At 56.4% G+C, this 15,995-nt stretch overlaps 1 protein-coding gene across 3 annotated transcripts in view; it reads right to left on the bottom strand.

The window, feature by feature from the left end:
- Positions 1 to 15,995, bottom strand: part of LOC130596494 (receptor-type tyrosine-protein phosphatase V-like) — a 32,096-nt gene that overhangs the window by 9,768 nt on the left and 6,333 nt on the right. The window contains exons 6-25 of one of the 3 annotated variants that reach the window (XM_057404170.1): positions 15,707 to 15,979; positions 15,042 to 15,302; positions 14,277 to 14,549; positions 13,608 to 13,877; positions 12,780 to 13,052; positions 12,331 to 12,603; positions 11,848 to 12,120; positions 11,210 to 11,479; positions 10,673 to 10,945; positions 9,370 to 9,642; positions 8,099 to 8,176; positions 6,973 to 7,242; positions 6,244 to 6,522; positions 5,890 to 6,024; positions 4,894 to 5,104; positions 2,534 to 2,619; positions 2,235 to 2,361; positions 1,779 to 1,826; positions 848 to 941; positions 82 to 172 (exon numbers count right to left, since the gene is read on the bottom strand). In XM_057404170.1, the coding sequence (XP_057260153.1) occupies positions 82 to 172; positions 848 to 941; positions 1,779 to 1,826; positions 2,235 to 2,361; positions 2,534 to 2,619; positions 4,894 to 5,104; positions 5,890 to 6,024; positions 6,244 to 6,522; positions 6,973 to 7,242; positions 8,099 to 8,176; positions 9,370 to 9,642; positions 10,673 to 10,945; positions 11,210 to 11,479; positions 11,848 to 12,120; positions 12,331 to 12,603; positions 12,780 to 13,052; positions 13,608 to 13,877; positions 14,277 to 14,549; positions 15,042 to 15,302; positions 15,707 to 15,979 (4,131 nt within the window). Of the gene's footprint in view, positions 1 to 81; positions 173 to 847; positions 942 to 1,778; positions 1,827 to 2,234; positions 2,362 to 2,533; positions 2,620 to 4,893; positions 5,105 to 5,889; positions 6,025 to 6,243; positions 6,523 to 6,972; positions 7,243 to 8,098; positions 8,372 to 9,369; positions 9,643 to 10,672; positions 10,946 to 11,209; positions 11,480 to 11,847; positions 12,121 to 12,330; positions 12,604 to 12,779; positions 13,053 to 13,607; positions 13,878 to 14,276; positions 14,550 to 15,041; positions 15,303 to 15,706; positions 15,980 to 15,995 lie in introns of all 3 variants that reach the window. The other 2 variants (XM_057404155.1, XM_057404165.1) reach the window with 2 other exon arrangements.

Genomic DNA, 15,995 nt, shown 5'->3' with positions numbered 1-15,995 from the left:
TGCCAGGAGAGGAGCCAACCCCTGTGAACCCGTCCCTATGCACTGCATGGGAATTCCCACCCTGGAGGAGACAGCACTTACAGGGCAGCACATGGGGATATCTGTTCTTGGAGACGTTTGCTGGGAGCTCGGCGTCCACCTTCGGCTGCTCCTTCCCAACTTCCTTCAGCTCCTGCAGGACAGGGAAGAAAAGAAGCCCTAAATGTCTCTCTGGAGAGCTCCTGCTCAAGGCTAACAGCTCTGTCTGGTGGTTGAAGAGGGTCACCCACCCACAGGGGACTGCTCTGCTCCTCCCTCAGTATGGCCTGTGAGCTGTGAGCTTTTGCCAGTGCCTTTTCCAGCAGCACCATTTGTATTTAAAAGGAAAGTCCAAGTACTGGGGGGAATAAAAAAACCTTCCCAGAAATCAGAAATCCAATAGGAAGTTCAGAGCGGTTTGTGCTGCAAAACCAGAAATACCTTGTGCTGCTTCTGTCTCTGTCCCCACTGAGAAAGCCAGAGGTGAACTGAGGAGGCTTTGAAACTGCTGATGGGACTCTCAAAGGTGTTGGCTCATTGCAACACCACTCAGCTTTTTCACCTCCGGTGCAGACCTAGGGCCCTGAGCTTTGTCCACCAGCAGCTATGGACGGTACTCGTTGACCCCACACCACAGACAACCCGTGTTTCTACCAGAACCTGACCAAAGTGCCTGATCATCCAACCTTTGTCCTCCAGCATTGCCTGGCAGGGTGGATTGCAGCACACGGGTTACTGTCTCTGGAGAGAAACCCACCCTGGCCACCCAACAGCATGAGCTACCTGGAGGGGAAATAGAGCCCCACCTCGAGCAGGAGTCTCATCTCACCTCAAACTCCTGGAAGAAAGCATGGTTAGCACTTGCTGTCTTCATCTCATAGTACTGCTTGAAGTTCTGTATGGGAATTGGCCGATGGATGTTTCTGCAGGGAATGAAGTCCAGAGGAAAACTTTCCTTAGCTATTGGGAGGTCTGGCAGGCCAGTCGGGTGGCCAGTGAGACAGCCCAGCCTTGAGACCTGCAGTACCTGGATGCACACACAGGGATGCTTTATAGCCCACGTCATTGCCCAGGGAAGTGGGTCCAACAAGCATTGTTTAAATATTGGGAAGGATTTCAGGACAATGAGAAGTTTCCTTGCAGAGGAGGTGTGGACAACAGAATGGAGCTGGGCAAGAAATACTGAACGTGGGAAAGCCTGAGATTTAAAGAGTAACTGAAGGAGAGGAGACAGAGATGGACTGGAGCACCTCCTGTATGGAGACAGGCTGAGAAAGTTGGGGCTGTTCAGCCTGGAGAAGAGAAGCTGCGTGGAGACCTCAGAGCAGCTTCCAGTGTCTGAAGGGGGCCTATAAGGATGCTGGGGAGGGACTCTTCATCAGCGACTGCAGTGACGGGACAAGGGGTGATGGGTTCAAACTGAAACAGGGGAAGTTTAGATTGGATCTAAGGAAGAAGTTCTTTACTGTGAGGGTGGTGAGGCACTGGAATGGGTTGCCCAGGGAGGCTGTGAATGCTCCATCCCTGGCGGTGTTCAAGGCCAGGCTGGACAGAGCCTTGGGTGCCATGGTTTAGTGTGAGGTGTCCCTGGCCATGGCAGGGGGGTTGGAACTGGATGATCTTAAGGTCCTTTCCAACCCAAACTGTTCTATAATTCTACGATTCTATTTTCCTTGAGTCAAAGCAAGAGAAAGGAAGTAGGTGAAGGATTCTGGGATGTGCAATGGGGACACACAGAGAGGGAAGGCTCCAGCACTCACCTCAAGCTGTAGGTCACCATTTCCTGGGGCAGGCTGCTCTTCCTGGTCCTAGAATCAAGGCATGGGAAATGTTACTCTTCCCTGCAGTGCAGGGACAGGCTCGGTGAGTGTTTTGCTGGCTCAGCTCACATCAGGCACATCTGCCTTGTACATGTGTAGGCTCTGTGAATTAACTGCACATGGGCAGCTCCTTGTTTCCCCCCTGCCTTTTGCTTCTGGCCTTGCCAGGCACAACTCCACCAGCAGGTATCCTGTTGCCTGCACCATACCCTCACTGCTCTTCCTCCTGACCTGGCACTGGAGGTTGGGTTTCTCAGCCTGCACCCGCTGGGTAAGAGATGGCTTTATCCTCACCTCTTTGTTCTGAGCTGGAAAGCTTTATCCTCACCTCTTTGCTCTGAGCTGGAAAGCTTTATCCTCACCTCTTTGCTCTGAGCTGGAAAGCTTTATCCTCACCTCTTTGCTCTGAGCTGTTTCCAGTAGACCAAAGCAAAAACAGCTGCAAGTGTCAAAAGAAATCCCACGATGATTCCAGAGATTATTGGTATTGAGAGAGGAGCTGCATCTCCTCCAGACCCAGCAGCTGGAATAACAAAAGAGATAGAACAGGCAGAAGTCAGTAAATGGTGGCATTTACTGTGTTACATACACTATATCATACTACAGCCTATGATCTCCCTCTGGCTTGCCATTTAGGTTGTTAATTACATCTAACCTACGCAGCCAGATAGGGAAGATGGCGTTATCCATCTTACCTGAGAACATGGTGAACGTCACTGCAGGGGCTACAGGGTCGTACTTGGTGAAGGCAGCGATGCTGAACCTAGGGCAAAGCAGAGACCTGTCATGAAGGCAATCTGAACTAAGCACAACACCCATCAGCACGAAGACCCAAGGGAACAGGAAGCTGCCTCTGTCTTGAAATGCTGTATTGGAAGAAATCGGTTTTGTGGTAAGGGATTTGGAGAATGTATGGAAATGGGGTTTAGGGAATGTACGGAAATGGGGTTTAGAGAATGCGTGGAAATGGGGTTTAGAGAATGTATGGAAATGGGGTTTGGGGAATGTATGGAAATGGGGTTTAGAGAATGTATGGAAATGGGGTTTGGGGAATGTATGGAAATGGGGTTTAGAGAATGTATGGAAATGGGGTTTAGGGAATGTACGGAAATGGGGTTTAGAGAATGTATGGAAATGGGGTTTAGAGAATGCATGGAAATGGGGTTTAGAGAATGCATGGAAATGGGGTTTAGGGAATGCGTGGAAATGGGGTTTAGGGAATGTGTGGAAATGGGGTTTAGGAAATGTGTGGAAATGGGGTTTAGGGAATGCATGGAAATGGGATTTAGGGAATGCATGGAAATGGGGTTTAGAGAACGCATGGAAATGGTCTTTCCTCCCTTTTCTGCTTCTTACACAAGGTGGTTGTGCTTGGGAGAACATGACAAAATGTTCAGAAAGCACAAAGGGAAACAGCTCTCCTCCAATGCATTATTCGCAGATGAAAGGATGTTTCTGCTCTTCTGGGACAAAAATAGGGAAAGGCAGCAGTAAGGAGGGAAAATCAAGGGCTGAGTCACTCTCTTGGTTCATGTCAACCCATTAATTAAAGAGCTTAATTAACTTCAAGAGCTGAGCCCAGGTAGTTGAAACAGGGATACCTCAGCTGGAAGGGCTGAGCCCCAACCCAGACCCTTCCATGTGCACAAAGAAGTGGCTGGTGCATCCCCTACCTAGTGGTGATCTGCCCTACACCTTCCTCCCTGCAGTGTGCACTGCAAGCCTCATCCCTTGTGGATAAATAACTTGCTGGAAGATAGGAAACAAGGGCTGGCTTTCAGAATGGAGATGGGCTGTCAGTGTATCTGCCTTCTACCACACTACTAGGAAAGCAGCACTGAGGACACATTGTTCAGGGCAGCCAAAATGAAAGCAAGCTGTGGAGAGGTGCAAAAGGATCTCCTAGTCCTGAGTAAATGGACAGTTAAGTCCATGTTCTTGAATCATGGCAGCCCGATGGCTCTGAAAAGGCTGCTACCCTGCAGGAGAGCAGCATCTTCCTGATCTCTTCTTAGATCCCACACTGGTTTGGGTGGAAGAGACCTTAAAGCTCATCAAGTCCCAGCCCCTGTCACGGGCAGGGACCCCTTCCATAGAGCAGCTTGCTCCAAGCCCCTGTGTCCAACCTGGCCTTGAACACTGCCAGGCATGGGGCAGCCACAGCTTCTCTGGGCACCCTGTGCCAGCGCCTCAGCACCCTCACAGGGAAGAGCTTCTGCCTAAGAGCTCATCTCAGTCTCCCCTCTGGCAGGTTCAAGCCATTCCCCTTGGCCTGTCCCTACATCCCTTGTCCCAAGCCCCTCTCCAGCTTTCCTGCAGCCCCTTCAGGCACTCAGGTCTCCCCTTCAGGAGCCTTCTCTTCTCCAGGCTGCCCCAGCCCAGCTCTCTCAGCCCGGCTCCAGAGCAGAGCTGCTCCAGCCCTCGCAGCATCTCCGTGGCCTCCTCTGGACTTGGCTCTAACAGAAGAGGTCGATGTTGGGATGAAAATGGCAGCTGAGAAGCAGAGAGGGCAGATCCTCATGTGTTTATGCTGGTGTTAAACTCCCCTTGAGGCTGCTGGCACATCTTGGTCTGAGCCAAGAGCTGTCACACAGACCCAGCTTGTGCTCAGGCTGTCCTGTCTTATTTGTGCTGGCTGAAGCAGAAGGCTTCAGTAAGTCAGGGCTGCCCTGCAGTGCTTGAGAGCGAGTTGGGCAGGAGTCTTTAGCGCTAATGAATAGCTGGGCTTGATGGACAATCAATCTCACAGAAGGGAAACTTCAGGGCAGATCCAATCCTCGCTTCATTCACAGGGGAAGGGAAGCTCTCCCTCAGGCACACACTTTCTCACCGTCTTCCTCTTTACCCCAACACCCTCAGCGATTCCTAGCACTGGTCAGCCACTCTTGCTCTAAGTTTATTTCAACTGAATCGGGGCACCCACTTGAGCTAAAGTTCCCAAATCAATCGCAGCTTTGCACTCAGTGGTTCTGAGCCACAAATAACAACATCCATTTTAGTCCTTACCTTCGCTCCGCCAGCCCCTTCCGCTCAGGAGGGATGCTGACACTCTCACCTGTACTGCTCGTTGGCTTTCAGCTTCCCATTGCACGTTGCCCTGGACCGGCCGCACTCGTCTGTTCCCACTGGCACTCGCCAGGTTTCCGGGGAGCTCCCAGGGCTCGGATGGAAGGGGTTGGGGATTAGCACGGCCAGGTAGGAGTCTTCTGTCCCGTAATAGTGGTCATACCAAGTGCTGGACATGATTTCCTGGGTGGGCCTCAGCACTGAGCAGGAACACACAGGACAGTTAGTTCCAAAGTGACATGTCCTTGCCCTGCAGAGAAGGACCTGGGGGTGTTGGTCGATGAGAAAATGAACATGAGCTGGCTTCAGTGTGCGCTTGCAGCCCAGAAAGCAACCGTGTCCTGGGCTGCATCAAAAGGAGCGTGACCAGCAGGTCATGGAGGTGATCCTGCCCCTCTGCTCTGCTCTCGTGAGACCTCAATTGGAGCATTGTGTGCAGTTCTGGTGTCCTCAACATAAAAAGGACATGGAGCTGTTGGAACAAGTCCAGAGGAGGCCACGAGGATGAGCAGGGGCTGGAGCACCTCCTGTATGGAGCCAGGCTGAGAAAGTTGGGGCTGTTCAGCCTGGAGAAGAGAAGCTGTGAGGAGACCTCAGAGCAGCTTCCAGTGTCTGAAGGGGGCTATAGGGATGCTGGGGAGGGACTCTTCATTAGGGACTGTAGTGATAGGACAGGGGGTGATGGGTTCAAACTGAAACAGGGGAAGTTTAGATTGGATCTAAGGAAGAAGTTCTTTACTGTGAGGGTGGTGAGGCACTGGAATGGGTTGCCCAGGGAGGTTGTGAATGCTCCATCCCTGGCAGTGCTCAAGGCCAGGTTGGACAGAGCCTTGGGTGCCACGGTTTAGTGTGAGGTGTCCCTGCCCATGGCAGGGGGTTGGAATCTTAAGGTCCTTTCCAACCCAAACTATTCTATGATTCTATGACATCCAGGGAAGCTGCTGCCCTTCCAGGGCAGACTGGGATGTGCAATGGGGGCACTTACAGGACTCATTAGTGGTAGCGATGACACCATAGTACTCGATCTGTCCGTTCTCCTCGCTGAACAGGTCAGATGGAATGATAACTGTGGAGCTGGCCTCCACCCGGAAGATGTCTGCTCGCAGGGGTGGAGGCAGGGCTGGAAGAGGAACCAGAAAGCACAGCCTTTTAGCGTGTCCCCTGCTCCCACTCCCATATTGCTCAGCCTGTGACTAATGCCAGCATGACTGCCCAGAGCCCTGACCCACTGCAATGGGTCACAGGTACCTGAAAGAGTCCCCAGGTGCCTACTAATTAGCAACACTGTGCGTCTTCTGCTGGCGTCTGTGGCAAGGCTGTGGGGAAGAAGGGGACTCACCCTCCACTGTCGTGTTGCAGAGCAGAGTAACAGCCTGGCTCCTCATCATGTTCATGCCCACTGTGCTCACAATGATTCGGTAGGAAGAGTTTGGCTCCAGCCCCTCCAGGCTGGCCTTGCTTGTAGGGATGCTCATGACATACTTGGAGGTGGGAGTGCCATCAGAAAGTCTCTCTGTCACCACCTCATAAGCCTCCACATCTCCAGGAGAGCTGCTCCAGTTCAAGTAAAGGCTCCTTGACTCCGGTAGGCATTGCACATCCTCCACTGGGATTGGCTCTGTGAAGGAGATACAGCAGGATCTGATCTCACTGGACCAGAGGAATCCCAACCTCAGTCCATACATCAGCCCAGAATCACTATGGACCTCTACTGCCTGTCCCTATGTCAGTGAGAGAGGAGCAGAGCTGGACATGGGCAACCTGGGAGCTTTTTGTGCCAAGGCCCAGAGGATAAGGTGACTGGGTCAGGGTCTGAGCAAGTGCCTTATAGGAGGTCTCTGCAGAGGCCAACTCACTTCACAGGTAACCAGTCCACAAGGTGATGGTTGTGAAATCCTTGTGTTGGGGCTAGCTTATGGAGCTGATGGCTACCAGAGCATCACCCAGCTGCCTTTCCTTACCTCCCACCATGAAGACTTCCTATGCTCCCACTGATACCCAAGGGCTGATCCAGTCTTGAGGCCACACAGGCGTTTCTCCCCCCATCCCCACGGCAGCGCATACCCACCCACTGGCACTGGCAATGGCTTGGTGCTGCTCCAGTAGGGCCCGGCCACACAGCTCAAGGACACAGAGTAGTTCCTGCCTGGGATCAGCCCCCGGAGGAGGTGCTGGACCTGTCCTCTGTGGAGGACGTGCCTCCAGGGCAGCGTGGAGTTCCTGGGATCCCGCAGCCACAGCTGGCACTCATCCTGCTGTCCAGAGACACTGCCCCAGGAGATGAGCATCGTGCGGTTCCCTTCTACCACCGCAGAGAGGTTTTTGGGGACGGAGGGGGCTGCAATGAGAACCACACCAGGGGACAGTTACTGGCATGCATGCACTCTCTTCCACCCTGTGGAGACACAAGGAGAAGATGGGTAATGTGGGAGGAAGCCTCATACGCTCAGTGGTACCCTTTCTGCAGCTGCCGGCTGCCGCTACCAGAGATGACCTTTGAATGGCAATGGGAGGACATGCAGGGTGAGGAGCACGAGGAGATGGGCTCCCCCTCTTGCTAATTAACATGTTTCATTAGAGACCTGCCTGAAGGGCTCTGCACGTGACTGCCAGCACCCTGCCAGCGGCTGGCTGAGCATGGGAGCAGAGGCCTTTGGATTACCCAAGCAAAGTGCAGGGGCTGTGGGGACAAGCACATGAAAAGGCTTATTGTGCTTATCTGCAACGTTCACATTCCTTGAGAAAAAGTCCAGCAGATGCCCAGCCCCTTTTATTCCCCATGCCAGGAATTCTCAGAATGCCTGGGGAAAAAGGCAGCAGGGATGGTGGGATGCCCCCCCCCGGCTGTAAGGCTTCATGGTCTCCCAGGCTGTGGGTGTCCTCTACCAGAGCATCACTACTGCCATGGGATCCCCTGCTCTTGTTCAGGGACCCATGTCTGGAGGAGCCAGTAGGGCTCTGGCTCCTGAAACAGCAGCCACGGCTGCCAGGCTGCCCGATGAGCCCCAGCACTGCCCTGCTCTCCCTCCCAAGGGGCTTCACACCCCCTTATCCCATTGCTCTGCTGGCTCATACAGCTTTCAGGCTGCAGTCCTGGCTAGGTCCCTGCCCATTCCCACTGCAGGTGTTTCCACCCTGCTGGGGAAGGCTGAGCGTCATGCATGATGCGAGGACCTCCAGCTCTTGCTACTTACTTGTCCAGTCGCTGATGTTCCCAGAGGAGGCTGCGTAGGGCCCTGACATGGACACCACTTCCAGCAGGTATTTGTGTCCTGGAGCCAGGCCAGAAAAGGTGAATTTGCTGGTGCCTTTCCCAACAGACACATTGGCTGCCACAATACCTGATCCCCAGTGATACAGGAGGAGCCTGTAACTGTCTTGTCCTTGGGGTTCAGCTTGCCAGGATGCACTCAGCCTGTTGGGATACCCCTGGTTCGTCATGTACACGTTACGGGGGGGCAAGGGGTCTGGAGAGACAGGATGGGAGATGGGTCAGTGAAAGGCCTGAGGACATTGCCTCGGTATCTCAGCAGTGTCAGCAGAAGGGCTGCACCATGCAGCTCAGGGCCCTTTGTCTTGGGTAGATGGCTGCATCCACCAGCCTGGAAGCTTTTGCAAGCTTCAAGCGATGTCTGTCTGAGCAGATAGCCCTGCTCCAGCTGGAGTGAGATGGGCGAGAAGAAAGCTCAACATGAAAAGGACATGGAGCTCTTGGAACAAGGCTACAGGAGGCCACGAGGATGATCAGGGGACTGGAGCAGCTCCTGTATAGAGACAGGCTGAGAAAGTTGGGGCTGTTCAGCCTGGAGAAGAGAAGCTGTGTGGAGACCTCAGAGCAGCTTCCAGTGTCTGAAGGGGGCTACAAGGATGCTGGGGAGGGACTCTTCATTAGGGACTGGAGTGACAGGACAAGGGGTGATGGGTTCAAACTGAAACAGGGCAAGTTTAGACTGGATCTAAGGAAGAAGTTCTTTACTGTTAGGGTGGTGAGGCACTGGAATGGGGTGCTCAGGGAGGTTGTGAATGCTCCATCCCTGGCAGTGTTCAAGGCCAGGTTGGACAGAGCCTTGGGTGAGATGGTTTAATGTGAGGTGTCCCTGCCCATGGCAGGGGGGTTGGAATCGGATGATCTTAAGGCCCTTTCCAACTCAAACTATTCTATTCTGTTCCATTCTATTCTAATCTAATAAATTTATTCCATTCTAGTCCAGGGGAGGGGAAGACCGAATACCCCTGACCACTGCTCCCTCCTCCATGCCTCTCCTCCGAAGCACAGCCCTGGAGCTTCAGCTGGCTTGGAGCTGATGGTGAGGGTGCGCATAGCCCTGCTCAGTGCCACAGCACCAACACGCTCGAGTTCAGGCAGAGCTTGGTGTCTGCCATGGTCAGCGGGGCCATGTCCTTTGCCGTGAGCTGCCGTGACCGCCAAGCAGGACACACATCCCCCTCAGACCCAGGCACTCACGTGTCCAGTTGCTGACGTTCCCTGCAGGTGTGTGGTAGGACCCCGCCACGGATGCCACCTCCAGCAGATGCTTGCTTCCAGGGGCCAGCCCGGTGAAGGTGAAGCTCTGGGTGTCCCTCCCAAGCGAGGTGCTGGCTGCCGCCGTGCCCAGCCCAGCGCGGTACAGGGTCAGTGCGTACCCATCCCGGCCGCCCGCCGCGGCTCCCCAGGATGCGCTCAGCCTGTCGGGGTGCCCTGTGCTCAGCAAGTGCACGGCGGCCGGCGGCAGCGGGCCTGGGGGAGACAGCAAACCTGATGTTAGGGATTGGAGACCGTGCAGAAGGAAACAGACTCTTGATGGGACGTTGTGCCATGGGGCAGATGCTTCCTGAGGGCTGGGACTCAGATGCCCTCAGCACACTCCTCCTCCTCACTTTTCCCTTTCCTGTCCCATCCCACCTCATCTTTGGTGCCGCTCACTCTCTGTGGTCCCTCACATGCCAACCCTTTGTCCAGGTCACCCTCAAGCCCATAGCCAAGCTGAAGTGCCTTTGCCACCAGTGTGTGCACATGCATCCTTCAGCACCCAGCTAGTGTGGGCAGAGCTGGCACAATGTCTGTTCTCTGTCTGGTCCTGAAGTCTTTCTGGATGAGGCGCTGGACTAGTCCATTTCCAGAGCAGAGAGCTGCTCTCCTGGGAGAGCTGTGGGCCAGCCTCTTGTATTACACTGATTTTCATTAACCTTTATGGTGGTGTGGTTTCAACCTGTTGGAGGAGACTCAGTGAGGGCATGAGTGCTCCTATATGCATAAAGATGGGGCATCATGGGCAGGGGATGTCCCTGCATGGGCACAGCTGGGGAAACCTACATGTCACCAGCATGTCCTTGTAGTGACAAGGGGTAATGGTTCAAACTGAAACAGGGGAAGTTTAGATTGGATCTAAGGAGGAAGTTCTTTCCTGTGAGGGTGGTGAGGCACTGGAATGGGTTGCCCAGGGAAGGTGTGAATGCTCCATCCCTGGCAGTGTTCAAGGCCAGGTTGGACAGCCTTGGGTGAGATGGTTCAGTGTGAGGTGTCCCTGCCCATGGCAGGGGGGTTGGAACTGGATGATCTTAAGGTCTTTTCCAACCCTAACTATTCTGATTCTATGTACCTGTGCAGGACTATAGACAAACATCCGTGTGCTGATGAGAGGAAGATTGTGCTCTTGCACTGACTGCTGTGCCTTGAACCCACGCACACATCTGTGCACATCTCCAAACCCATCGGGTCCCCGCAAACCTCCCACCCCTGTGCAGGGGATGCTCCTCCAGGCACTCACGTGTCCAGCCACTGACGTTGGGGGCCGTTGCCTGGTATGGTCCAGCCGTGGCGCTGGCCTCCAGGGAGTACTCATACCCCGGGGCCAGCCCGGTGAAGGTGAAGCTCTGGGTGTCCCTCCCAAGCGAGGTGCTGGCTGCCGCCGTGCCCAGCCCAGCGCGGTACAGGGTCAGTGCGTACCCATCCCGGCCCCCCGCCGCGGCTCCCCAGGATGCGCTCAGCCTGTCGGGGTGCCCTGTGCTCAGCAAGCGCACGGCGGCCGGCGGCAGCGGGCCTGGGGAGGAGACACAGGTCAGTGCCAGGATGCAGGTCTGGGCGGAGGGAAAGGAGATGCTGCACATCTGAGCCTATGGATGGCTACCAGGGACACGGGCGGTCATGCCACAGGGTTGTGCAGAGCCTCCCCAGCTGGGCACAAGTACCAGGCACTCGGGCATGTGGGAGAAGAAGGCAGGATTTGGCTGCTCTAGTATGGCCTCTGAGTTAAACAAGGAAGGGGGAGAGCTGGTGGAGACTGCAAGGAGAGCATCATACTCACGTGTGCAGTGGGTGCGGTTGGGGGTGCTGGTGTGGAAGGGTCCAGCCGTGGCCCTCACTGCCACGCTGTAGTGGGTACCAGAGCTCAAGTTCCTGAAGATGTGACTCCTGGCACCCGCACCCAGCACCATGTGCCCGACGTGACTGCTGGAGGCTGTGTCATAGACATCCACCACGTAGCCTTCTGCTCCTCGCCCCGCTGCTGCCCAGGACGCCTGCAGTGAGGAGGCAGAGGGGCTGCGCAGGGTGAGGTTGGCAGGAGCCAAGGGATCTGGAAAGCAACAGGGAGAGAGTCAGCCCCTGCGTGCCCCCACTCACTGCACAGCGCTGTGAGCTGATCTAGAGATCCTCCAGAGAGGAGCATGGGGACAAATGGGCTCCGAGCGCAATATCTCCAGGGTTTGGAGCTGGAAATGGCAAGGGAGATACCCAGAGCCTTTGGGGTGGGTGGGGAGGATTGGCTCTGTGCTGGGGAAGGAGTGAGGGCAGGGAGCAGAAAGGTGGCACAGCTATGCAGAAGCTCGTGGCACAGCAGGGATGGTTTGGGATGGGGAAGGTGGCGGCGGGTGCTCTGAAAGCTCAGATGGAAGCTCTGTGGCTCAGTGAGATGCTGTGTCCAACCCTGCCCATCAGACTCACGTGTCCATTGGGTGACATTGGTGGAGGAGGCTTCAGATGAGCCTTTCATGGCAATGACCTGCACAGCAAACCTGCTGCCTGCCTCCAAGTGAGTCCAGGTGATGTTCTGGGCATCTGGACCCAAGGTCTGGACCCGATCCCTGCTCTGGGTGCTGAGGCCGTACAGAATAACGCGGTAGCGGTCCCTCCTGCCAGGGGGCTTGTTCCAGCCTGTGTAAAGCTCTGAGGAGCTGCCTAGGCTGATAAGGCTCAAGTTTGTAGGTGCAGCAGGGACTGTGAGGAAAGACAGACACAGGAGTTAGAGAGAAAAAGAGCCAGTTCTGAACAGGCAGCCACCTCCTGCCTTCCGCAGGCAGGCAGCACAACCGGCCAGCAAACACTGCTGCCCTCCTCTCGCTGGGTGCCAACACTGATCCCCATCCCATTCTGGAGCTCCTGGAGTACTCCCACCCAAAATCACCCATGGGGGCTATGGATGCTCACCTGTGCAGCCAGTGACATTCTTTGTGGGGGAGTGGTAAGGTCCAGCTACTGCCCAGATCCTAACAAGGTAGCATGTTCCCGGCTCCAGCTGCTCCAGGGTGACATTAGTGCTGTCCTTCCCAGTTTCCAGGTTTCTTGCTGGTGCAGAAGAGCCTTCCTTGTGCACACTGAGCTCGTATCCATCCCTCTGCCCAGGAGGGGTCTCCCAGTGCGCAGCCAGAGCCCAGGCAGCGCTGACAGGGCTCGCCGACAGGGAAGGAGGAGGTAACGGCACTGTGGGAGAGAAAGCATTACAGGATGCTCAGGGCTGACTGGTTTGGGAACGAAGCTGGGAGCTGCAGGACGGTCAGCATCGAACACGCTAAGACGCAGCTCTTGGTTCCCAGTCCCCCACCCGATCAGAGCCAGGCTGGGCACCAGGGATGGGTGCAGAAGAGCCGTGTTCCTACCAGTGTAACCGACGGCAGTCTGAGAGGAGGTGCGATGAGGCCCAGCCTGAGAAATGATCTCCACACGGTACCGGGACCCCGGCACCAGCCCCTCCAGGTCAAGCTGGGTGACTCCACGGGGGACAGACACATTCCTGATGATGGACAGGGACTCAGCCACCGAGAGCTGCACCCAGTGGTCTCTGCCACCACCGCCAGACTCCACCCAGCTCACATGGAGCTCCTGGGGTCTCTGGCCAGGCTGCAGGCTCACGTTAGCCAGAGAGAGTGGATCTAGGGGGAAACACAGCACAGAGACCCATCAGATGGAGGAGGTGAGCAATGGAAGCAGCCCAGGACACAGCCTGCACCTTCACACAGGGCTAAAGCAGAAGCTGACTGCCACGTCCTGGGGACTTGCAAGTTGCCCGTGCACATTCCCAAGGTGCTGGTAGCAGATGTGTGCTGTGCTGAGAAAAAAGCCCTCAGCTCCGCAGTGGGCTGTTGTGCTCCACAGACAGGGAGCAGCAAGCCCATATGGGTCTCTATGGTTCTTCTCTCACATCCTTCTCCCACCAGTCCCAGGCTGGCCTGGAGATCACAAGTGGTCTAGGCAGAAGGTTCTGCTTGGCTGAGGAAAGCCCGAGGTGGAGAAGAAGGTCTTTTGGGACCCAGAAGCAGTCACACTACACCTAACTCATGCCGTCTGCTCTGATTCCCAGTGGCAGGAAGCATGCAGGTCTCACCCGAGCCCTCCCTCCATCCAGACACATCCATGTCATTGTGGGGTTTGCAGGCAGTGCCAGGATGCACCGTCCCCACAAGGGGCTGGGGACACTTGTCACTCACATGTCCACTCAGTGGCGAAGTGTGAGGAGGATCTGTAGGGGCCAGCGAGGCTGGTCACCTTCAGGAAGTACTGAATGCCAGGGGACAGCCCCAGGAACGTGAAATTGTGGGTGTCTGGCCCCACCGTGATGTTCCTCTGCACTGGAAAGCTCTTGCTGTAGAGCTGCAGGTGGAACCGGTCCACATCGCCAGCAGCCTTGTCCCAGAAGGCAGAGAGTCCCAGCGGGCGTCGAGTGTTGGTGAGGGTCACACCGGCTGGAGCCAGGGGGTCTGGGAGAGAAGAGACACCCAAGGCGGTGAGAAGCGGTTGTGGTGTGGAGCAGGGACCGCACACGCTTGCCCTGGGCACCTCCACCGCCTGTCCCCGGTGGGCTCAGGTCAGAATTAGCCCTGGCACACGTCAAACCCCAGAGCAGCTCGAGCTTCTGCTGCACAACAGACATGGGAGCAGGTCCCCACCTTCCCTGCTCAGTGATGGGCTCCTCCTGCACTGCAGACCCTTCTAATTCCAACCTAAATGTGCCTCTGCTTCTCCTTCTGCTCTTTGCATGTCTGTGTATCCCTGCCCCCCTATTCGTGGTCCACACTCTGCCTTGCTTCCGTGCCATGAGCTTCCCGCTGTCATTGGGTGCATTCTGCAGTAGGATTGACCAGGGGCATCACTCTCACATGTCCAGTCTGCGGCTGATCGCACAGGGGATCTGTAAGGTCCGGCCACAGCAGCCATCTCCAGTGTGTACTGCCGCCCGGGGACCAGCTCCTCAAAGGTGACGTTTCTCCACTCCTTCCCCAGCTCCATGCTCCTGACCCGCTCCTGGGACTTGGTTTCCCAGAGGGTGCCTGTGTAGCCGGTGCTGCCGGTGGGCGCTGCTCGCCAGGAGGCTTGCAGGGAGGTGCTGCGGCCCTGGTTGCTGAGGCTCAGCTGCTGCAGCGGCAGAGGATCTAGGAAAGGGAAGGCCTAGGGTCAGAGCAGCACCCAGCCGGGGTCACCCGGCAGATGTGCAGCCCCACATGTGCAGGAGACCCTGCCCTGGTGAAACCCACAGCCAAGCTTTGGCCGCTGCCACCCCATCAGCCTGGCAGGGACTGGGACAGCCCAGAGCTCAGACTGGCATGGCAAGAGAGGGCTGCTCTGGTGCTGAAGGTGCTGGGATGGTCTGGGCAAGGTGGAGAGGTGGCTCAAGGCAGTGGCACACGGGGGCAGCCCAAGGGAGGAGAAGAGGGCAGCAGGCTCTGCTGACCCTTGAGCTGGGTGACTGGGATACAGACCAGGGTCACACATCCACCTCTGCTTTCCTCCTGAGCTTTTCACCCTTTTAATGCATGAAGCTTCAGAAGAGCCACGCTAGCACATCCCTGAGGCACAACACCACAGGAAGGGAAAGATCTAGTGGGAATCCCGGGGCTGGCTGCGGAGAGGGCTGCGGCACTCACATGTCCAGTTGGCGATGCGCTGGGGCGAGGATGTGTAGGGGCCAGCCACGGTGCTGACCTCAAAGGTGTAGAGAGTCCCAGGGCTGAGGCCCTCGTAGGTGAAGTTGGTGGCACCTCTGAGCAGCGAGCTGTTCTTCACGGGGTCCTCCATGGTGCTGAGGGCCAGCACGTAACCCTCTCCCATTGCCTCCTCCCAGCTGGCTAGCAAGCTGTGAGGGCTCTCCTGGCTGGACAGACTCACACCAGATGGTGGTAGCGGCTCTGCAGAGCACAAGGATGGGGTCACGCCATGGGGCAGAGCAGCAGGCAGCCAGATTGCTCCCAGTGGTCCCCCCACCAAACACAGGCAGCCAGGGCTGCAGGAAGAGCCTTTCACTGCCCCCAGCGCCAGGGACTGGGCGAGTGCCTCCCCACGCTGTTTAAGCTCCATCCCTTCCTTCCTGGCACGGCAGCTCTGCGGCAGCACCAAGTGTGGCTCCACAAGACCCCAGGAGGGACCGGGCTGCAGGTTCTGCTGCTCTGACCCACAGCCTGCTCTTGGGAGCAGGTACCACTGCCCTGCCCAGCCCCACCTCTGCCGCTCCTCATCCTCCCCCTGGGCATCAGCCCCTGTCTCCGTCAGGCAGCAGAAATGGCCTCAAAGGACACTCAGGTTTTCTGCTTACGTGTCCAGGCTGCTGCGCTGCGCGCTGATGCCCGGTAAGGCCCAGCCACCACTGTCACCTGGACAGAGTACTGCTTCCCGGGGCTCAGCCCATGGAAGGTGACATGACCGCTGTCCCCGCCGACAGAGATGTTCCTTGCTGGAGCACCGTCCTCTCCCTCCCGCAGCGTCACCAGGTAGAAGTCCCTCTCTCCTGCTGGGGTGCTCCAGCGAGCCTGCAGGGAGCTCTGCTCCTCCGCACTGCTCAGGGTCACATTGCCAGGGCTCAGCGGGTCTGGAAGGGAACAGCA

This window comes from Pezoporus wallicus, unplaced genomic scaffold, assembly GCF_028554395.1.
Source record: "Pezoporus wallicus isolate ANWC-B61680 ecotype Strahan unplaced genomic scaffold, APGP_CSIRO_Pwel_v1 contig_5863, whole genome shotgun sequence".
In the NCBI taxonomy this organism is placed as follows: domain Eukaryota; kingdom Metazoa; phylum Chordata; class Aves; order Psittaciformes; family Psittacidae; genus Pezoporus; species Pezoporus wallicus.
This window is presented reverse-complemented; position numbering and strand designations above follow the sequence as displayed.